Source organism: Eptesicus fuscus, chromosome 12 (genome assembly GCF_027574615.1).
Source record: "Eptesicus fuscus isolate TK198812 chromosome 12, DD_ASM_mEF_20220401, whole genome shotgun sequence".
NCBI lineage: Eukaryota > Metazoa > Chordata > Mammalia > Chiroptera > Vespertilionidae > Eptesicus > Eptesicus fuscus.
This window is the reverse complement of record NC_072484.1, coordinates 30,419,986-30,443,077: the sequence shown is the minus strand read 5'-3', so window position 1 is coordinate 30,443,077 and position 23,092 is coordinate 30,419,986. Positions and strand designations below refer to the sequence as shown.

At 53.8% G+C, this 23,092-nt stretch overlaps 1 protein-coding gene across 5 annotated transcripts in view; it reads left to right on the top strand.

Moving 5' to 3' along the window:
- The window catches only part of SIRPA (signal regulatory protein alpha), a 43,672-nt gene extending 28,228 nt beyond the window's left edge, over nt 1–15,444 (top strand). For 4 of the 5 annotated variants that reach the window (XM_054723771.1, XM_054723768.1, XM_054723770.1 and 1 more), the window contains exons 6-9: nt 707–817; nt 3,448–3,472; nt 10,438–10,489; nt 12,824–15,444. In XM_054723771.1, coding sequence (XP_054579746.1) covers nt 707–817; nt 3,448–3,472; nt 10,438–10,489; nt 12,824–13,078 — 443 coding nt within the window. In that variant the 3' untranslated portion in view covers nt 13,079–15,444. The remainder of the gene's footprint in view (nt 1–706; nt 818–3,447; nt 3,473–10,437; nt 10,490–12,823) is intronic. The other variant, XM_054723772.1, reaches the window with a different exon arrangement.
- Nucleotides 15,445–23,092: the final 7,648 nt, after the last annotated feature.

Genomic DNA, 23,092 nt, shown 5'->3' with positions numbered 1-23,092 from the left:
CACACTAAGGGCAGTGATGGCGAACCTATGACACACGTGTCAGCGCTGACACGCGTAGCCACTTCTGATGAAACATTTGCGCAATAATGTTTTTTTCCTCCAAGTGACACACTACCCGAGTTATGCTCAGTTTTTTTTGGCGAAGTTTGACACACCGGGCCCAAAAGGTTGCCCCTCACTGCACGAGGGGCACGGATTTGAACCCACATTTCTGCAGCTCAGCCCTGCTCCCGCGGCCCACTGTGCTCCGGTGGAGGTTCCCTCCCTGTGCCCCGGGGCCAGCCAAGTCCTTGCTTCATTCAGTGTCTGGGTTCAGAGCCCCTCTGCCTGGGTCCCGGGCACCAATCAGTGGGCAGCCCCTGAGAGCCCACTAGGCACCTGCAAACGGTGGTTCGGAGTCTCAATGGGCCGGGCCGCCTCGGTGGCCACCGGCTCAGGCCGATGCGGAGAACGGGCTGTGTTCCTGCGGAGTGATATGTCTGCCCCCGTCCTGCACCTCGGCCTGGTTTGTGTGTTCCCCGCAGCTGACCCGTGTGGGGACGTGTGTGCGGAACCATGAACGTGCCCATGAGGTTCGAAACGTCCGAGAAGACCCAGCCCGATGCTCTCAGTTAATGGGGCCGTCCAGGGGTGCAAAGAGGCGGTGGGTGGCGCCTCTCTGGTTCTCCTTTGCGCGCCTGAAGCCTCTGTTCTGCCTTGTCTCCAGATACCAGTAGGAACTTGAAGGGTATCTTCATTGCGGTGGGCGTGGTGTGTGTCTTGCTGGTGGCCCTGCTGATGGCCGCCCTCTATCTCCTGCGAGTCCGACAGAAGAAAGGTGGGTGCATTCCCTGCTTCTCCCCCAGGAGTCTGCCCCCGGGCTGTCCTTTCCAAAGGGGGAGGCTGCAGGAGGGCATTGGGCGCCGCCTCGCTTGACCGTTAGGATGTGCAGTTACTCCCAGGAATGAGATAGAAGTCCAGAGGGAGCAGTGCCAGCTGGCGCGACACCCTCACCCCGTGGGTCTGGGTGGGTCCCTCCCGGGCCTTCCCCTCGTGGCTGCAAGACAGCATCTCTGCTCCAGTCCATGCCTCCTCGTGGCACCTCTGCGAGGTGGGAAATGGAGCTGCAGGGTGGGCAGAGGGTCTCAGAGAGCAAGTAATATTCCCAGGAACCTCCGGCCAACGTTTGCTTTCCTCTTACCTGTCCAGTTACACGCCCAGCCCCGAGGCAGGAGGCTGGAAGAGGGTGGGGATCACACCAGCATCCACCTCCTAGGCCGTTGGGAGGATGAAGTGGGTGATATATATAAAAGTTAGGAGAGTACCTGGCACACAGCAAGTGCTCAATAAATGTTACCTCCTGCCGTCGGCATTAAACATGAGCCACCTCCCTGGGAAACTCCCCTCCGGGTGGCAGGAAGGGACATTGTGTCGTGTGTGTGTGTGTGTGTGTGTGTGTGTGTGTGGTTGTGTAGCTCCTGTTGTGACAAGGCCTCTGCCTTTGGAGTCAAGACAAACCAGGGCTGTTATAGGTTCTAAACAATCAGTTTGGCCTCCAGGAGCCTCAGTTTGCTCACCTGCAAAATGGGTATAGCAATGCCTCTGTTGAAGGATAGTTATGAAACCAAAGGAGCTCATGTGAAATAACAGCTCTGACACATTCTCAGGCCTCAAAAAAATGCAAGTTCTCTTTTCTGCTCTTGAAGGAGACAAGTTTAAGCCAGTGTTTCTGAAACTTACTTGACTACAAGTGATAGAAATACATTTTATATGTCAACCTGACACATGCGCGCCCCACAGATGAAATTAGAACTGTGATATTTTCTTTTCTGTCAGAGTCTATCCTAAGTTCTCTGAAAAGTACTGGTGGCGAACTACCATGTGCCACATTTGCCAGCGTGGAATGTTCCGCCCGTCAGTCACACACCTCTTCTGCCCCCTCCCCTCTGCCCCCAGGCTGCCCCTCCCTCCTGGGCTGGCTGGAAGGCTCAGCGATGAGTACTGGCTGAGCCTCAAGCTCTCCGTCCAGGAGGGCTAGAGTCAGGCCCATGTCTCTGGAATCTGGAGGAGCTTCTGCAAGTGGTCTACCCAGGGGTTTCCCTAAAGTTCCTGGGAAGCCCCACACAGGAAGGACTCCTTGCCCACCATTGAGGGGAGAGCTCACGGTGGCAGTTAGGGAAATCCCAGCCCTTCGTCTAGACTCTAGAGCCTCATCCCTGGGCACCGTGTCACTCCTGGCACACCTGAGCTCATTACTGGGGGCTCAGGCATCTGCGACCAGGTGTTCCAGAGGAGGAGTGGCGGTTTGGAGAGCTGTAGACATGGGTGCGGGCCACCCAGACCTGGGTGGTGGGTCTGTACGTGCAGAGCCCAGCTCTCAAACATACGCTCCAGTGACAGTGACAACTAGCACTCCCACAGCCCTTCTGATGTGTCAGGCACTGTTCTTACCACAGACTTCTGCAGTGGTATTATTAAACCCACTTTACAGATGAGGAAACTGAGGCATGGGTAAGTTGTAAAACTTGCTCAGGGCCTCCCAACTGGCACGTGGTGGAGTCAGGATTCAAACTCCCTGGGACATCTCATGTCCTAGTGCTCTGCAACCCATCAGCCTCCATTCAGATGTCAGATGCTGAGCTGCAACCTTCCCACTGCTACCCGCTCACCTGAAACCCACTACCTGCCCAGGCCCCGAGCATTAGCCCAGCAGTGAGAACGGCTGCATGGTGGCAGCCTCCAGCCTGCTGACACGAGGTGCAGAGCACATTTGAGTGTGCGTGTTGCTTTTTAATTACAATTTTGCAGTGAAATTCGAGTCAAATGGTGGCTGAACCCCAGCGGCTTCTCTGTGGGATGCCCCATATCACAGGTTTAAAAACCTCTGAACCAGATGGACTCTCTCTGTCCTCCCAAGATCCTTTTTGGGAAAGGTGACATGACAATAAAGGAACGCCCAGCCCAGTCCTGTGAGTCAGAGAGCTGAAATCCAAGCTCAGAGAGAAAGGGCCCATCCAGGCCCACACAGCGAGCGAGCGAGCGGGTGGCAGAAGTGGGATTCGCACCTGCTCCCCGGCTCACGGCCCTGCTGGGATCTGTTCTCCAGCAGGGAACGGCCACGGCTGGGACCCAGGCTTGATGCAGGGTCTCGGGTGAGGAGTGTGGCGAAGTGCAGACCAGGGCTAGGGCAGGTGGCCCCTCCAGGCTGAAGGCTGCTTTGGGATCTGACCTTTGGCAGTTCCCAGAGGTGAGAAAGCAGGAAGGCCCAGCTCCTGGTTTTCCCCAATGGAAGATAATGGGCCACCCTGGGGTGAGCGCGGGGTGGGAGGGAGGATATGATTTTATGAGTTCCTCCCAGTGTCACTGGAGGCAAATGTTTGCCCTCCCCTCCCCCCAAAACAACAACAACAAAACAACAAAGTATGTTTCTCGGTTAAATCACTGGCTTTTGTTTCTTTTCTCTTGCAGCCAAGGGCTCCACTTCTTCGACAAGGTAAGCGCATCTCGGCTGGGATGCTTCTGCAGTTGTTACTTAGTTGTCTGACTGCCCCAAACCGAAAAGCGGAATCCACACCCGCCGACCCCCCAGCTCTGCCAGCCAGCCTTTCTGCCCTTGCTTTGGAAGTGCCTCAAGCCAGGCCCATTTTAATGACTGACCCCAGGGGCCTGGAGGGGACTTCCACAGACAAGCAGACTCCTATGAAGTCCTGTTTGGACGGAGGCAGGAGCACAGTCCAGACACACCACCCAGATCCAGGTTGTGTACTTGGCTCTTCCCTTCGCTCCTTAAATATTTATGAAGTGCTCTGGCACGGTGGCCCGGGGACCCTGGACGAGTAGGACAGAAAGCGTCTGCGCCGTCCTGACGCCCGCGCCCTGGTCAGAGGCTAAGGTGATGACCTTGTGTCGCAAATGGTGTCTTAGTTTGTGGATTCATATTTTCAGTGATTCTTACTGAGTCCCTACTATGTGCCGGCTCAGTTCTGGGTGCTGGGGATACAGCAGTGAACAAAAATCGGTCCAGACTTGCCCTGGCCAGTGTTGTTCAGTGGTTAGAGGGTCGAAGCTCACTGAAGGGTCACGGGTTCAATTCCTAGTCAAGGATATGGACCTGGGTTGCAGGTTCGATCCCTGGCCCGATAGGGGTGTGTGTGGGAGGCAACCAATCAATGTGTCTCTCTCACTCTCTCTCTCTCTCTCTCTCTCTCTCTCTCTCCCCCTCCTTTCTTCCCTTCCACTCTCTCTAAAAACCAATGAGGGGAAAAATGTATATGTATATATACTTTTATACATATAAAAGTATATATACATATATATACTTATAAAAGTATATATATATATATATATATATATATATATATATATATATACACACACACACACACACACACACACACACACACATACCCATCCTGGGTGAGTATTAACAAAAAAAAAAATAATCAGTCCAGACCCAAATGGGGTTCACACACCAGTGAGAGAAGCCGGCAGTAAGCACAGAGGTAAATGATATGTAATGTCATGTGACAAATCAGACAGCGCAAAGGGATGGAGATTTATGGCAGGTCTATCTTAGGCAGGAGGAGGGGCCTCCTCTGAAGATGTGAGCAGGTTCTGAGCCAGGGAGCTCTGAAGCAGAGGTGTGTGCAGGGGGAGACAGCAGGTGTGGCCACGGCCCGAGGTGAGCGGTGACAGGCGGCCTGTGCACTGGGGCAGAGGAAGGAGAGGAAGGCGGGAGATGAGCTCAGGGAGGTGCAGGCCCGCAGGCTCTTAGCTGAGGCCCATGCAGCCAGATGTGTTACTCATCCAGGCTGTCCAGCTCTAGGGAGGCCGACGTTCGCCCCAGCAGAATAGAAGCAGCACGCCGCAATCTACTACGTGAATGTACCGGCTTGGAAATATACGAACATCTGTACTAAGAGCAATAAATAAAAACTATAAATAGCTTCACGTTTAGGTCAGGTTTTGCCACCAAATGGGTTTTGCAAGTATTTTGATTTTGTAGAGCTTTGTGGATTTCAGAATTAAAGAGCAGGAACTGAGGGTCTGAAGGGGAGACCAGTGGTCTAGGGCTGTGGCCACTAGGACCTGGGACTTCACTCCCAGTGGAATGAGGAGCCAGAGGAGGGAGATGATCTGACTTGTGTAAAAAGGAACACCTTGAGTGTCGTGTGGGCACCCGGCCATAGGGGATGAGTGTGGGGGCAGAGAGGCGACTTCTGCAGTGGTCCAAGCAGATGGTGGTGGCCTTGACCAAGGTGGCGGGATGGGATGGGAAATGGTAGATGCTGGATACTTTGTGGAGGTACAGCCCAGAGGACTTGCTGATGGATTGGATGTAGAGTCAAGGACAATTCCAAGGTTGGGGGCGGTGGGGGTGCTATGTGTGTGTGTGTGTGTGTGTGCACCAAGTGTACTCTTTTGCAAGGCCAAGACTCAGCTTCCATCCTTTGCCTAAAAACCTTTGGTGGCTCTCGTGGTCATCAAGATAGTCCAGGTGCCCTACTGAGGCCTTCAAATCCCTCATGGTCCGGCCCCTGCTGACACGGACAGTTTCACTTCTGGCCACGCCCCAGTGTTTCATTCTGTGGCTCAGCCAGGCCGCACTCCCTTCTCTCCTCCCTCAGGCCTCACTCTCTCCAAGGTGTGGTCCCCCACCCCTGCTCACTCACCACCCAGGGTCTCCACAATTCCAGGCGGCAGTCAGGGGGCTCTGTGAATGGCACTCCCTGGACTTGTGTGACACGGAAGCTAGAGTGGGCACCCTCCTTTCACCGGGTTACCTCCTGCTCTTCCTCTGGGCTCGGCGAGGGCATAATCTCCTCCACGATCGGGAGTCCCTCATGGGAACTCTCCTGGTGCCCCTGCATTGACATCCTGACATGCTCAAGCCATCCCTGCACTTGGCCCCAGATGATAACCCATCCCTCCTGAGGGCAGGTTCACTTCCCTCATGTTCGGTGCTGGCCATGGCACCCGGCCGAGAATGGAATAGGTGCCGAGCAAAGGTTTGTTAGATGAACAAGTGAATCAATGAATGAATGCCACCCTAACCCACTGCAGCAGTCTCCATCTCCTCCTCTGAATCCCTAAAACTCTCCCCTCAGTGGCTTCACGACCCCAAATATGAAAGGATCTCTCTTTTTCTGTTTTTGTTTTCATGGTTGTCATTATTTTTTATTTGTCTTGTCTTCCCAATTAGACAGTAAGTTCTGGGAGGAACAGGCAATGCCAATAATAATAATGACAACAGCATCAGCAGCTAACGTGTATTGAGCCTCACCGGGATCCAGGAACCGATCTATGCCTTTGCCGGTATTAGCCCAAAGGTGATTTTAATGATCACAAAAAAAACCCTGTGATTTACTGTTATCCCATGTAATTGAGCAGGGGTTCTCAGACTCGGGTGTGTAGCGGATCCTCCGGAGGGCTTGTTAAAACACGGACTTCTGGCCCCGTCCCCAGAGCGTCTAATGCAGAACGTGTGTCTCTGACAAGTTCTCAGGTGGTGCGGATGTTGCTGCTCCTGAGCCACCCCCGTTTAGAAGGTTATTGTTGTCCCCGTGTATGGGTGAGGAAGCTGAGGCTCCGAGAGGTCGTGTGACCTTCCCAAGGTCCCACAGCTCGCGAGGGCTGGCGCCGCGACTCCCTCCCGTCTCCTCCACGCCGAAGCTGACGCTCTTTGTCTGCGCCAACGCTCTCGCTCTCGCTGCCTGCTTCTTCCTCCCCAGAGAAGCCAGCCGTTTCTGCCTGTGTTTTATTTTCCATCAGGAGCCTGCCCAGGGAGCCTGCTCCCTTTCATCTCTCTAAACCAAAGCAATAGCTAGCGAGCCGTAATGGTGGTTTCCCGTGTAGCAGCCGCTTCCGCTGGGCTGGCTGGAATCAGACGCTTTCCAGAGGACGCTGGCATGGGTAGCACTGCGCGCCACAGGGAGGGTGCCACGGGGGATGCCGCCGCTTTGAGCTCAAAGCGCCCCTCAGGCTGCAGAGCCGGTGGAGGGACTGGCGATCCCACCTTCCGGGGTGAGGAACGTACAGGCAGGACACCGTCTGCAATCTTCCCCAGCTCTCACGGCACATGTGTCTGCTCCCTTAATTGGGCACCGGGGTTCATTCAGTTGGCCATTTGTTCGCTTGTCAGACATTGACTGCGTTTGTTCTTGGAATACATAGGGCTTCCCTGATTCTTTCATTTATTCATCTTGTCGAGCCCAGCTCAGTGCCAGGCCTTAAGCTGGGAGATTGCAAAGGGGAGCAAAACTGACACGGAGGCCTGATTTCATGGCACTTTTGATCCAGTGGAACAGACGTTGATGGATGGATGGATGGATGGATTCATTCATTCATTCATTCATTCATCCATTTAGTCCTCAAACATTTACTGCACGCTAATGACCCACCAGTTCATTACTGGGAGTCAGGGCTCCAGTGGTGAATCCGATGGGCCTAGTCCCTGCTCACATGGAGTCCACGGTCCCCTGGGAGGCAGGTGATCAAACAAGCCAGGAGGTTACTACACAGGGGGATGCAGGTGCTGATTAAACAAAATACAGCTGGGCTCAGAGCAGAGCAGGAGGTGGGGTGTGGTGGGTGATCAGGGAAGGCTTCTCTGAGGGGGTGACATCTAGAGGATAGCTGGAGGATGGGAAGTCACGAGCCACGGGGTTATCTGGGACAAGAGTGGGCCCGGCAGAAGGTACAGCCAACGCCAAGAGCCCGAGGCGGGAGCAGTTGGAGACGTTCATGGACATGGAGCGGGCCAGGGCAGCTGGAGTGGAGTGAGCCAGGGAAGAGAGATGGGCGATGGGGGGCAGGCCATGCGGGCCTCGCCAGAGAGGACGCTCACTGCAGGGTTGAGGGTTTTGAGCAGAAACATGACACGACGTCCTCTATGCATTTTTACATGTGGAGAGTGGTATGCAGAGTCGGGAATGGGAGCAGGAACACAGGGACGAGGCACCTCGGGGAATCTAGGGAGCTGGGGGGTGGAGGCGATGGAGCACTTGGGTGTGATATGTATTGTGGGGGCCGAGTCAACAAGCCTTACGTAGCGTAGACATGGTTGTAAGGAGGAGAGAGGAGGCTCGGGTGGCTCCCACCTCTTTAGCCCGAGCAGAGGGGTGAGTGAGAGCAGCACCGCTCACGGCGGTAGGAGAGGCCAGAGAAGAGGCAGACACTCACACACCAAGGAAAACGTCTTCCAGCCTGAAGTGCTGTCCGAAAGAAAGGAGCCCAGTGTTCCGAGAGAGGAGTTGGGGGGCTCAGTGGAAGTTTCCCGGAGAAAGGACTCTTTGAAACAGGGATTGAGGGAAGAGAAGGAGTGAACTAGATGAAGAGGCAGGGAAGACTGTGCAAAGGCCCTGGGGCAGTCTGGCTGGCATTCATTCCCAGTCACTTTTGAGCACTTTTTGAGCATCCGTCCGGTAAGGAAGCATGGCAGGCAGGCAGGCAGGCAGGCAGACAGACACATACACCAGACGGGAACAGACATAAGGAGGTTTGAAATTGTCCTCAGGCTCAGCCCAGCCAGCCCGAGGACATGACACCACAGTGGAGTCTTGCTTGAATGATGCACGAGTTAACTAAAACAAAAAAAGTGGCTAAGAAGGTCATTCAAGGATGTTGCTGATGACACCTAAAGTATGTCGTATCGTAATATTTGGAGGGTGGGTAGTGGGGAAATGAGGACAGGGGAATGAATGAGGCCCCGGGGTGAGGGGTCAGTAGGGGCCAGACCACATGGGGCTTAGGAGCAGGGTGATGAGTTGGACTTGAACCGGAGACATTGGGAGCCCCAGAGGGTTGGAAGCAGGTGGGATGTGGATAGAGCTTGCGTGACCTTCCCTACCAGACGCTGTCCCTGCTCCTGGGGAGGGTCGTTTCTGTGGGCAGGTGAGGCCCATCATGCCCAGAACTGCTTTCTGAGCCAAGCACTCATGCTAAATCCATGACTAACCCCGCGGCCAAGGCCCATTGCTCGCTTCTGACATTATCCAGGCTAACATCCCCGGAGTGTGGCCTGAGAATGTATACCGCTCCTGCGGAACCAGTGGCTCTGACTTGCTCACCACCTTGACCGTGACCCTGCAGTGAGTCAGGCCATGGCCTCCAATTACAGAATCAAGCGCATGAATGGCTTCTTTGATTAACCAGGACACTTGATCCTTCCTTCTTCTTCTTCTTTTTTTTTTTTAAATCCTCACTGGAGGATAATTTTTCCATTGATTTTAGAGAGTGGAAGGGAGGGGGAGGGTGAAAGAGGAAAGGGAGAGAGAAACATGGATGCGAGAGACCCACATCAATTGGTTGCCTCCCCCCCCCCCCGCCCCCACACGTGCCCCAGCCAGGGTGAGGAACCTGCAGCCAAGGTGCGTGCCCTTGACCAGAATCCAGCCTGTGGGTGCTCTGACCACTGAGAACACCAGCCTGGGCCCTCTCCTTTTCCAATGATAAAACCCAGATGTGTATGATATGGAACAGTGGGAGAATAAGGGAAACTAGAAAGAAGAAAAAATACCACCCAAAGACCACTGCTGTTAGCATTTTACTGTTTCCTTCCAGTGTTATCCACACATTTTTCATAATTAAGATCATTCCACTGAGAATTTTGTTTTTGCACTTATCTTTTAATGTAATCATTCATAATTTAAAGAAAGAAACTTCTTCATAAACCTTTTAAATCTTTATCAGCGAGTCTATCCTAATTTCCTGAGGCAGTCCCCACTGGCAGAGCTGTTAGGTGTGACGCCCTCCCCCACCCTGCCTTGCACCAGTGTCTCTGTGCAGACAGCTTTTTGGATATTTTGAATCCCCCCCCACCCCCAATGCAATTATGAATCCAAAGGTGATGACACCTTCCAAGCTCTTGGTCTGCCTAACTAAGCTGCTTCCCAAAAGGGTTGCCTCAATTTGCCCCTCCCACCAGCAATATATGAAAACTAGAAGCCCAGTTCACGAATTCATGCACGGGTGGGGTCTGGCCAGCCCGCCCCATGGGGGCCCATCAGGCTGAGCTGGCGGGGGACAGGGGCCATGGGCAGTTGGCTGGCCAGCCCCACCCTCGATCGGGGTGTTGGGAGCCGATGGGGGGCTGGATCAGGCTGGTTGGCTGCCGCAGTGCACGTCATAACCACCGGTCGTTCTGGTCATTCTGCCGTTCCGGTCGCTGGGCTTTTATATATATAGATGCCAGTTTCACCATATCTTCCCCGGCACCAAGTGTTATAATTTTCAAAGATCCTTACTGATAGAGTAGCTTTAAACATTGCTTCAAATTCCTTTTTTTTGTGAGACGGACCATCTGCCCAAACACTTGATAAGCAGCTGTATTTCCGTTGTGAACCACTCGTCCATGTCCTCCACCCCAAAGGAAGTGAACCTCAATGTTAATCTTATCAATTTACATGAGCGCTTGAGATAGGGAGGATATTTTTATCTGTGTGTCTCTTTCCTTTTTAGGCTGCACGAGCCCGAGAAGAACGCCAGAGAAATAACCCAGGTACAGCCCTTGGTGAGGTGCCCTTCCTGGGAAACTGGATGGTGTGATTTTCTTGCACCAGCCGGAGCGGCAGATTCGGTTCTAAATTAAGACTCCTTTCCCAGGGTGGGAGGGAGGGTGAGGAGCATCTTTACCTTCCTCCCTGCCCCCTGGTTCCCTGCACATTCTCTCCCTCCACTCCAAGCCAGGATGTCTGTCTCCACCTCCTTGACTCAGTGCCCCCACTGCACACCTGCAGGGGGCACCCTTCACCCTTCACAGCTCTGTGTCAGTGGAGTCGGGCCTTTGCCCAGGCCAGCCCCTCCAGCGGGAGCACCTTGCCCGGTTCCCTCCTGGCTCCTCCCGCTGCCTCTCACGCCGAGCAGCACGGCGCACGGCGCTGCCAGAGCCTGCCTTTCTGATGGGAAGACCCTGTGCCGTTAATGCCTCCAGCTGGCAGCGTCTCCGCATCACGGCTGAGGAGGTTTCGCGGGCAGCGCGGCTGGCCTGTTTCCGAGAAACCCGGCCTTGCTCCTTCCCCGCGGACGCTGTCAGCCCGTGGAGGCAAAGGGCTCCCCTGTGTCTTGTAACAAGACAGGCCCTGCCCTGAACCTTGGAACGCGCGCGCGCCAGCTGTCCCTGACATTTCCCTGGCTGCTGTCATCATCGTAGATGTAATCTGTTGGAGAGAACCGGGGCTGCTAACAGACATGATGCTCGTAGGCCAACATGTGGTGTCCTGCTCCCCGGCCCAGTGCGGCCCCCCAGTGCCCTGGGCACGGGCTCAGGTGATACTTAGAAACACACGACAATGCCCAGACGTGGGAGGAGGGAACCTTCTCCCCAGCCATTTTACCTCTGGACTTCTTTTAGGGAAAGTTATGGTAAAAAGGACTGGTCAAGGAAACCTGAACGAAATTCAGTCAGCAAAGACTTGCTGAGCACCCACTCTGTGCCTGACCCTGGGCAGTGAGCAGGGCACTCACAACCCAGCGCTGGTGGCGGTGGCGGGCTGGTGTCTGGGATTCCTGGTGCCAGGTGGCAGCCCTCACGAGGGCTGGGTTTCCTAGAGAGAAGTGTGAACGTGCAGGTTGGGACAGAGGAGCTGTGTGTGGTCAGACCACAGCTTTAGAACCCAACAGACTGGCTCTTCTCCAGCTGTGTGACTTGGACCAAATTATTTAACCTCCCCAGGTCTCAGTTTGCTCACCTGTAAACTGGGTACATCATCCGACCCAGCCGGGCTGTGATAGGGCCTACATGAGGTGACCCAGGTGGTGGCGTGGTGCTGATAGCCGTCGGGAACTGAGATCTGTGGTGGTTATCACGCACCAACCAGAGTTACCCTTGCCGGCAGCTCCTCTCCGCCTCTGCAGCATGGGTGCCAGGCACAGAGGAAGCCAAGCTTACCATTCCCGATGGGCTATTTTAAGGCGCAGTTGCAAGTGATAAGATTAGCACATGGGAGATAGATGTTCAGGTTTGCTGGGTGGCTGATAATTGTGGCCATTATTGAACATAAAGTGCTTATTCAGTGCGTGCCAGGCTCCATTCTAAGAGCTTCCCCTGGTTGATCTCACCCGATCCTCCCAGCGATCCTGGTGATAGATATGATTATTATTCCCACTTTAGAGATGGGAAAACTGAGGCCCGGGAAGGTGACGTGAATTGCCCAAAGCCTCTCAGCTAGAAAGAGCAGAAGCAGGATTTGAACTCCAGGCTTCTGACACCCCGAGTGAGGCTGAAATTGTTGCCATTCACTCGTTCGTTCATTCAACACCGATCAAGCTTCCTCAGTGCCAGCCTTGGTTTCTGCATCCGAACAAATGCCTAGGGAATATTTGTTGACTAAAAGAGTACATGAATGCATGGCCCCTCCCCCTGGGGGATCAGCATGTACTCAGACCCCCGGACAGACACAGTCCTGGGGGTGGGTGCTGTCAGGGAGAAACACGGGTGGAGGAAGCACAGAGAAGGAGCCCTGGACCCAGCCAGTGGGCAGGTCTCAGGATGAAGCAACGCTTGTTCTTAAATGTACAGGGTGGGTTGGAGTCATCCCCAGGAGAAGGAGGGGGAGGACTCCAGGCAGAGGGAGGAGTAGGACAAGGCAGGGCAGAACTGTGGGAGGAGGTGACACTGAGTCAGCCTGGGAGGCGACCACGGTGACGTTTAGAAGATCCCCACGCTGTGTGAGGAGGGAGGTGGACTGGAAGGGTCAGGCTGCAGGCAGGTAACCTTGGCCAGAGAGGAGCTGGGTGTGAACTTCGGCTGAGTCAGTGGAGGAAACAGAAGCATCCAGACCTGTGGGTACTGACGAGTGGGTGAGAGGCTACGGGCTCAGAGTGACCTTCTCTCCATCCCATTCAGGTCCAGGACAACAATGACATCACATATGCAGACCTGAACCTGCCCAAGAGGAAGAAGTCGGCCCCCCGGGCCGCTGAGTCCAACAACCACACGGAATACGCCAGCATTCAGGCCGTCCGCCCGCCCGCGCCTGAGGACAACCTTACCTATGCCGACCTGGACATGGTCCACCTCAACCGGGTCCCCAAGCCGCCGGCCCCCAAGCCCGAGCCATCTCACTCGGAGTATGCCAGCGTCCAGGTCCAGAGGAAGTGAACGGGGCCTCGGTCGTCTCTGGGTCTGTGCCCATGAGCCTTCCTGTCCCACGTGGGGCAGCCACCCCAGTTCCTGGAGGGCCTGGGTGGTGCAGGTCTTGGGACCCAAGGATGAGGCTGGATCTTGTCTCCCCAACCCGCTTGGCTCTCTAGCATTTCCAGGGTGGCCACAGCCCCCCACCACCCCACATTGCCACACATGGAGGCCGATGCTGCCAGACCAGCCGGGGAGCCCACGTGGGAACTGGCCAGAGCTGCCAGGGGCCCAGGAATTCTCATGCCTCTCTCCATCAACCAAGGGTCTTGGCCATGGTCTTGGCGACTCTTGACAGCTTCCTAGATGCTCTGCAGCCTGATCTTCCAAGGTGAGGAGGGAGAAAACCCCACCTGCTCCTCTCACCACCACCACCATCCAGCTGGGGCTCTGGGAAAAGCTCTGTTTCGATTCAAATGCCCCATCCATGGAGAATTTAGAAAACAAACTTGGGGGCCACATCCCGAGACTCAGTGAGGTTGCTGCCAACGGTCCTGCCCTCCCGCCTCCCTGGACTGACACGTCACAAGCCCTGGGGAGGAGGGGACCCGCCCGGAAACCCTTCAGCACCCCCAGGACTGAGGAACAAGACCCTCCTCCTCCTGCCCTCCGAGGCTCCTTGAGGACCAGCATCCTGACCGTGACACTCCACCTGGACCCGCCTCGCCTTCTAGACCTGAGCTTGCTTCCTCCAGCTCGCACTAACTCAGCAACAGCTCGCTGTGGACGCCTGTAAATTATTGATAAATGTGAAACGTGCAATCTTGAAACTGAGGTGTAAGAAAATTTGATCTGTGGTGTTTCGTTTCGTTTTGTTTTTTTTTCTTAAAACAACGGCAGCATTATCTTGGCTCCTTGTCATGTGTTGAAGTACATGGTTGGGTCTTGTGCTGGCCACGGTTCAGCAGTTGGTTCCTGGAGGGAGTGTCCTACAGCAGAAAACGAGTTCCTCCGTGTCCCAGAGCCCTGAGGATGGGGAAGAAGGTTCCGTTCTGGCTGCTCCGTGGAGATGCTTAGCCTTCCTTCTCTCCAGGACTAAATTGGCCACGTCCTCAGCCAAGCCGCGTGGCTGGTACTACTGCCTTCCTGCCCTGGGCACGCGCGGTAAGTCTGAACCAGCCAGTGTGCTTCTGCAGGCTGCCTCCCCCACCCTGCGGTCTTGTCCGGACCTCATGCCTCGGTCTGCTCACCTGGACAGGGGAGAGGAAGGTGCCTTCCCTCCCCGCCATTCCTCATAAGCACTTTAGGGCCACGCAGGGTAGGAAGTTGTGCCTGGCTTTCCCCCCACACCCCCTACCCCTTAGCGACCTTCCCCCATTCCAGCTCTCTGAGCTGATTTCTGCAAGAGAAATCTTCCATTTCTGCTCTCAAACCCTATTGGGATCAAACTGGAATCAATTCAAGACAGACAGGCAGTCTGGGCAGCTGTAAGACCAGGACTGACCCACCCTTCTGTCCTTTTGTCTCAGGAGGGTGGGCAGAAGCTGTGACCCACTGTCCTCTGACCCCCCCCACCCCCTCACCCCCTTCCAAATCAGCGAGGGAGCCTGGCTGGGCCCAGGGCAAGCAAAAGGTGCACGCTGTGCGTTTGGTCTCCACGTGTAACTGATCAGCTCTTAGAACTGAGACACTAATCCTCGCTGCTCCCCCCTCCGCCCCCGCCGGGGTCCAGAGATTTGGGGCCCAAGGGATTGCTGCTCAGGCCAGCAGAGCAAGAGAGAAGCTGACCATCCTGCCCTCCATGTGGCCCGCAGACGGGATTCTGGGAGCTCCGCCCAGGCCCGGCTCCCTGGGGGACCGTGCGTTGGTGTTTGACATGATGGCATCCAGGAATGCGCTGAGCCAACAGGCCATGTGGGCAGCTTTGGCCCACGAGCTGGAGCTTCTCTGTGGCATCTGGGAGCGCAGTGTCCCAGCCACCTGCCTCGGACTATTTCCAAATCCCCAAAGGTCGGCTTGTGAACCATCGTCTCCCTGTCTTCTGCCCAGAGAAGACGCAGACACGCGGACACGCACACGGAATCGCGAAAGAATGTTTTCTTGGTGCCATTTTAATTTAATTTAATTTTGAATTTTGGAAGGGGAGTGAGGGAAGGAGGCCAGGGGAGCCGTGTAGCTTTAGCTGCAGGCTGGCAGCCTGGCGATTCTCCTACCTTGTGTATCGAACCCCAGGAAAAGGAAGAGGTCGAGACAGCCGTGCGGAAGGAGCGTGGTTTGGAGAGTTTATTTTAAGACTGCTGGGAAGGAAACAGGCCCCATTTTGTATATAGTTGCAACTTAAACTTTTTGGCTTGCAAAATATTTTTGTAATAAAGATTTCTGGGTAACAACGACCCCTCTGGGTGTTGAGTGTCTTTGTGTCTCTGAGTGTGGCCCCCTGCCCCCCCCACCAGGAAGCCGGGAGAGGATCGCATGTGGGCCTGGGGCTCGGCAGTGATCGTGGCGTTTGGTCCTCTCTCTGGGGTTTTGAAGAGACGCGGAGACTTTGTGTCGGTGGCTCAGAGGGAGTCGGGATAAGGTTGTGCCCAAGTCACCGGTATAAGCAGAATTCTGACAAGGCAACTGAGTTTGAATCCGGCTCTGCCACTTTGTAGCTACAGGAATTCAAGCCACTCACCTCTCTAAGACTCAGGTCAGTCCTCGGCACAGTGGGGACAGTAATACCCCCAGCCAGGGGTACTCTGGGGACTGAGGGGGTCACGGGGCGCCAAGCCCTGTGCGTGGGACACGCAGTCCTTCAGGAAGCATTGGGCCTTTTCTCCCACCAGAACGGCACCCTGGGGTCTGGCTACCCCTCACCAGCCATGGGGTCCTGGACAAGCAGAGCCTCACTCCCTCCTCTACCGAATGCAGCAACCTAACGCTGGTCCTAGAACATCCTTGATGATTCATGTCAACTGCTAGTATACAGTAGGTCAGTGGTCAGCAAACTGCGGCTCGCGAGCCACATGCGGCTCTTTGGCCCCTTGAGGGTGGCTCTTCCACAAAATACCACGGCCTGGACGAGTCTATTTTGAAGATGTGGCGTTAGAAGAAATTTAAGTTTAAAAAATTTGGCTCTCAAAAGAAATTTCAATCGTTGTACTGTTGATAGTTGCTCTGTTGACTAATGAGTTTGCCGACCACTGCAGTAGGTGCTCAATAAATGTTCGCTTACTTACCCCTTCCATTAGTATCGTAATAGTCTTAATGGCAATTACATAATATTTAATGCTTCCTGAGAGTTGGCACTTTTCATTGGTTCGCTCTTCTGAGCCTCACAACTCGAAGTAGGTAATATTCTTGATCTCCTTTTATGAATAAGACACAGAGAAGCAATGTAACTTAAACAGGGTCACACAGCTGATGAGTGATGTTGCTGGGACTCAAACTCCAGCCTTCTGACTTCGGTGCCCAACATCTAACCTCTGAGCTAATATCAATACATTGTGTATTATTACTGACTATGTAGTATGGTAAGTAATATGCCAAGTCCTTTAGAGTTATTAACTCATTTAATCCCCCAACCACCGTGTGAGGGAGGAACTCTTGTTAGCCATATTTTACAGATGAGTAAACCGAGGAACTCTTGTTAGCCATATTTTACAGATGAGTAAACCGAGGCACAGAGAAGTTAAGTCATTTCCCCAGTGTCCCATAGCAGAGCCAGGGTTTGAGCCCGAGGAGTCTGGCTCTTCCCCACTGCCTCCTTTAATCCTCATCACTGTCAGCAGTGCTCATGCCCATTTCACAGAGAAGGAGAGTTGAGGCTCAGGACGTCCACGTGACCTGACCACGTCCTGACCAATCCCTTACAAGGAATCTTTAATTGAGCTGGGACTTGCACTCAGATAGATCCATAAGAGCTCCCGGGACCATCCCTGAGCCCTTGGCCTGGTCCAGGTGAGCAGGCTCCTGAGGCAAAGAGCCTCCTGCGGGGCTCAGAGGTCACCTGCCTCCCAGGCCAGGACCTTGGCTGTGATGGAGACCGCGGCTCTGTGAAATCTGTGTGCTGCTGTGGGGATGAGGTGTTCAGGCCTGAATCCAGGGAACGCCTTCCGTTTCCTGGGAAGGTGCGGGGTGAAGGACCGTGTGTCCAGGCAAGGAGACTCGGGGAATGTATTTCATGCAGCACCTGGGCCTGGCTTCTCCACGGCTCAGATCCCCAGGGCCGCAGGTGGGCAGGCAAATGAGAGTTGCCAGGAGCCACGTGACCCTCTTGCTGCCCGCCAGGAAGTCCGTCAGGCTCTCGGTATTCATCGGGCACCTCCTCCGTGTTCTTCATTCTGCAAAGGAGAATGACAGGAACCCCCACTCCATGGGGACCCAGAGGCCCCGCCCACTTTACACGATCATCCGAAAAGTCTCTGTCCCTCCTCAAGATTCTAATGCCCAACTGTCAAGCCCCCGTGTCTTCTAGCGGACTCCCTCCAGTTAAATGTGGATCCAGTTTGCTTTATTTTTACATAAGCACCTACTGTGTACCAACAGTCCCATAAATTCTGTACAAATAGTAAGTTATGTGGTATCAATTCACTCCATCCCCTTAACACACCTGTCAGGTAGACACTATGATTGTCCCGTTTAACAGAGAAATTAAAGCACAGAGATGTTACGCATCTTGTTCAAGGGCCGCCATCCAGGAAGTGGTGCAGCTGTGGGTGTGGGTGGGCACTGGGTGGGCAGGTCGGGGTCTGGGGGTTGCTGGAAAGACAGCAGGGCCCTCAGAGAGTGTTGGGGTGCATTGAGCTCTAACAAGGAGCCAGAAAACATCACATGGCCTCACCCCTGAAGATAAGAGCAGTCCCAGTCACCTGGCTGACCACCAGCCAGCACATGTACCCTTGGGCCTCCCCAAGGCTGGGCCTGCCCCCACTGGGGTCCCCCACTGTCCCCATCCGTTAACCATGGCACTGTGTTAGACCAGGGTCCGGATTTGTTTTCTGAATGCAAGATTATGAGATTGTAAATGCTTTAGAAAAACAAGCGCTCAAAAACAAGATGTTCAAAAACAGGCAAAACCTTGGTGACAGAGGTCCGAGGGGCTATCCTTGGAAGGGGCAGCGATGGAGGAGCCGGAGGGGCTCTGGGTGACGGGATGTTCCGAGTCTCCATCTGAGTGGTGGTTACGTGGGGCCTTGCAGATACAAAAATCCATCAATGCATCCTTAACGTGTCTGCATTTCCCTGTGTGTAAGTTATACCTCAACGTTTCAAAAAGACCGGTGCCCTGTCCCCCTGGGGGTTCAACCCCCAACTTTGATGCATGCCCCAGCCTGACGGTTTCTTAAAGATGGTGTCAATGCTTTATCTTTGTCCTCGGGCCAGCCGAGGGCCTGGCTCCTGTGAGGGGCTGGGGGAGTGTTGCTGAGTTCATTTGAAAGCCAGCATCCCAGTGATCAAAATAGCACATGAAACGTGAAAGAAAAAGTGCCAACCTGGGCCAGGAGACCAAGGCTGGCCACGAGGATAAACCATTTATCTGTCATCTCTCCATCTACTGAGACCCTAATCACTCTCCCGCTCACCTGTGCCCCTCCTGCTTTCCCCGAGGCTATAGGCTGCTGCACACACAGTCCTCACCCTGTGGCCTTGGGCAAACGGCTTCACCTCTGCCTTGGGTTAGCCACCTGAGAAATGGGGCAGTAGATGTCTGCACCCCACAGGCTTCTCATGAAGGTTAAATAGAGTCTAGATCAAGACCCTGAGCAACAGAGTGGGCAGACAGCAGTCAACTCACACACGCTCACTCACTCTCACACCCACATGCTCACACACATACACACACACATACACACACATTCACACCCACATGCTCACACATGTAGACACACACACACACACATTCACCCCCACATGCTCACACACATTCACACATACATACTCACACATTCACACCCACATGCTCACACACATTCACACATACACACTCACACATTCACACCCACATGCTCACACACATACACACACACACACTCACACATTCACACCCACATGCTCACACACATTCACACATACACACACACAATCACATTCACACCCACATGCTCACACACACACACATACACAACACACACACACATTCACACCCACATGCTCACACACATTCACACATACACACACACAATCACACTCACACATTCACACACATGCACACACACATTCACACACCCTCACACATTCACACCCACATGCTCACACACCATACACACATACACACTCACACACATACACACAACACACATTCACACCCCCACACTCACACATTCACACCCACATGCTCACACACATTCACACATACACACACACAATCACACACTCACACCCACATGCTCACACACCATACACACATACACACTCACACACATACACACATGCTCACACACATTCACACATACACACTCACACATTCATACCCACATGCTCACACACATACACACACACAATCACACTCACACATTCACACCCACATGCTCACACACATTCACACACCACACACACGTTCACACCCCCACACTCACACATTCACACCCACATGCTCACACACATACACACACACACACCCCGAGGCCAGGTTCTCAGAGGAGCTCAGCAATGGTGGGCCTCCTCTCCTGGCTGAAATAATTGTATCGAGTCCCTCCTCCCTCCCTAGCCTGGCTCCCTCCTACCAACTTTGGAGAACACAATCCCAGCCTGGTTTTCAGGGTCATCTTCCTTCACCCCACTTGACCTTTTTAAGGACACTTCCTGCTCTTCCCCAGCCCAGCCTGGATTCTGGCCAGGTTAGCCTTCTCGTCCCATCAAATACCAAGTAGACCCATGGGTGACTGCCCTGGTCACACAGCGGGTCACACAGTGCTCCCCAACCAGACACGGCCTCCCCACCACCAGAACTGCACTTCCTCCCTTTAGGATCCAGCCCCGGGGAAGTGGCACTGAAGACCATGTGCCAGGCAGGATCCGGCGCCTGACTTCTTTATTTCTCTGAACCCTACTTCCTTTGGATGTTTGATGGGTGCTATGGTGTCCATTTCTCAGATAAGAAAATCGGGGTTCAGAACAGTAAAGAGATATAAGCTCAAGGTCACTCACTCAGCCAATAATTACTGTGACCCTGACCCTGTGCAAAAAATCTGAGGCTACCATGTTGACAAAAGATGGGCCACACCCCTGTGAGCTCATGGGCTGTGAGGGAGCCAGCACCTCTGGCAGTTCCAATATGTGCATGAGTGTTGCTAGGACGAGGGGCTGTCAGCGTGTGATTTTCAGGAAGCTATAAAACATGATACATGCAACTACAGAATGAGCACATTAATGAGTGAGCCAGCAGGAGGGGACGGCCGATTCCAAGAGGAAATGGGTATTTACAGACTTTTGAAAAAGGAATATAGAATAACATTTTTAGGTTACATGTAAAACTGGTTAGTGTTCTACAAAACAATAAAAATCAGACCTTTGGAGCGAGCGTTTCTAAAGACAGAAGTCAGTTATACCTCTCCTGGACAAGAAAGCACAAAAGCTGGGCCCTAATCGAATACAAAGTCAAACTCGAATGCATAGAATTAACTAACCCTTTAGTGGGCCTTTTTAAACAATGCCCCAGTATGGCAATAAAAGGAAGTGATACCTTCTTTTGTCTTAATTATAAGTTTCAGATACTTTTTGTTATTAGGAGAAAATGCACAGTTCTCACTCAGCCTACATAGGGCAGAAAAGGCTTTTTGAAAAGGAAGTGCTTTCAGCTCGGACCTAAAAGATGTGTATGAATGAGCCAATGAAAGAGGGTATGAAGGAGGCAATGGCGGGCAGAAGCAAGCCTTCCGCATATGGGCCGGCCCCTGCCAAACTCTGCAGCCCCGCAATGGACTGCTCTCCCCCCTCACTCTCTGCAACAACAGTGTCCCGACAGCTCCTGAAATGAACCACAGGCCCTTTGCATATGCTGCTCCCTCTACCTGGAACCCTTATTATTCTTGTCCTCCAGTCCAAAAACTGGGCCAAGTTCCTTTGTTCAACACCATCCTAACCCTGCCCAGAACTTCTTCTTGTAACCTTGTCACCATTTGCAACTATACATTGACCCTATGATTGCTTGATTAACATCCCTCACCACCACCACCACTGCCTCCACCTGGGAGCTGCCTTGGGGCAAAGTAGGTATTGCCTTTGTCACCAATGTAACTCCAGTGCTCAGCCCAGAGAAGGCATCCGATAAGTATTTGTTGGCTGGATGAGAGGAGGAGTGGAGGGATGGGAGGATGGAGGATGAGAGGATGAATGAATGGGAAGATGGATAGATGGAAAGGAGGGAGAGAGGATGAATGGCTGGATGGATAGATGCATGGGAGAATGGATATATGGGAAGGAAGGAAGGAAGGAAGGAAGGAAGGAAGGAAGGAAGGAAGGAAGGAAGGAAGGAAGGAAGGAGGGAGGGAAGGAGAAGGGAGGGAGGGAGGAAGGGAGAAGGGAGGGAGGAGGGAGGGATGGAAGGAGGGAGGAAAGGTGGGGAAGAACATAGGAGTGTAAAGAAGCCTCAGAGCTGGGGACCGCGTGGCATCTTAGAGCTGAGAGTGCCCGGCTGGCAGGTTGGGAAGAGGAATGAAAGCCCAGACCACCTGGCTTTTCCCACCGAGTCCGTCTGCCTTTCACCGTGACCCTGGCTTCCGAGCAGTCTCTGTGTAAAAAACTGGCACGCCTTTGATGCCTTATCTGGGGAAGCTGGGGCCACACTGAGAAATCAGGGTGACAGACGGCGAAGAGCCTTCCCTGCCCTGAAACTGCACGACCTGGCACCGCGGGTGGGGGTCCCACCTTCAAGGGCTGGTGGGGCTGGGCTGCTCAGCGAAAGCGGCTCCTTGGCCGCGCTTCAAGGACAGCAGGCCAAGGCCTCCGGGCGAAGGGGCTGCTCCCAGCCGCCGGGCCCTGTGCCCCCGCAGGCCGCTCTGGGCAGGGTCAGCTGGTGCAGCCGCCGGTCACATGGATCTGGGCCACAGACCCGTCTCCAGAACGAGGCCGGGGGCGCGTTTAATGGCGAGGAGGCTGTGGGCTGACGAGGCTGTCAGCTCCTTTCAGCCCGCTCCCCGGGTGCCCGTAAACAGACCCCCGTGCACAGGCGGGCGAATGCATTACCGCCAACATTCTGTGCGGGTTGCAAAGGCGCCGGGGTGGCCGGGCCCGGAGCTGCCATTACCGCAGGACCTTTCGCTGAAAAATATTTCTTGGGGCAATTAAATCTTCAGCTGTCTCCTTGCAGGGAGTGCCAGCTTGCATTTTAATTATCCTTAAAAGAGGGAAGTAGGGGAAAGGACACAGGCAAAGGATTAAAAAGTAACAGTCTGCTTTATAAACACAGCCATCATCTCAGGAAGTTTCTCCCCTGTCAACTCACAAGCCCTGACCCTTGGGCCCCAGGATCCCAGAGGGGCCATCTGGGGGGTCATGGGGAGGTGGTGGTGTGGGCGGGGGGCGGGGGGAGCATGCCTGAGTGTGGGCTGCAGGTCCCCTGTGGGGGAATCACCGTGGCCGAGGTTTAGCCATTGCTACTTTCTACCAGGTGGAAATTATTAACCTAATTTTACAGATGAGGAAACGGAAACTGAGAAAATGATTGTTAATAACATGAGCTACTGCAATAAAAAGGAACAAACTACCAATACCCACCACAGCGTGGCTGAACCTCGGAAACACATTACGCCGAGCCAAATCAACCAGACCCTAAAGAGTGCACCCTGTATGGTTTCACTGGTCTCAAGTTCTCGAACCAGCAAAAGAAATCCATCAGGACAGAAAGCAGAGAAGAGGCTGTGGGGAAAGGAGGAGGGATTGACTGGAGGGCAGAGGGAACTTTGGGGAGATTGAAATGTCCTTTGTTTGACTGAGGTGGTGCTTTCTTGGGTGTGTAGATCTATCAGAACTCACCGGACAGTCTTCTTAAAAGGAGTGCATTTTATTGTTTGCAAGTTACACCTTAAGAACGTTGATGTGATCGTTATTCTACAATAC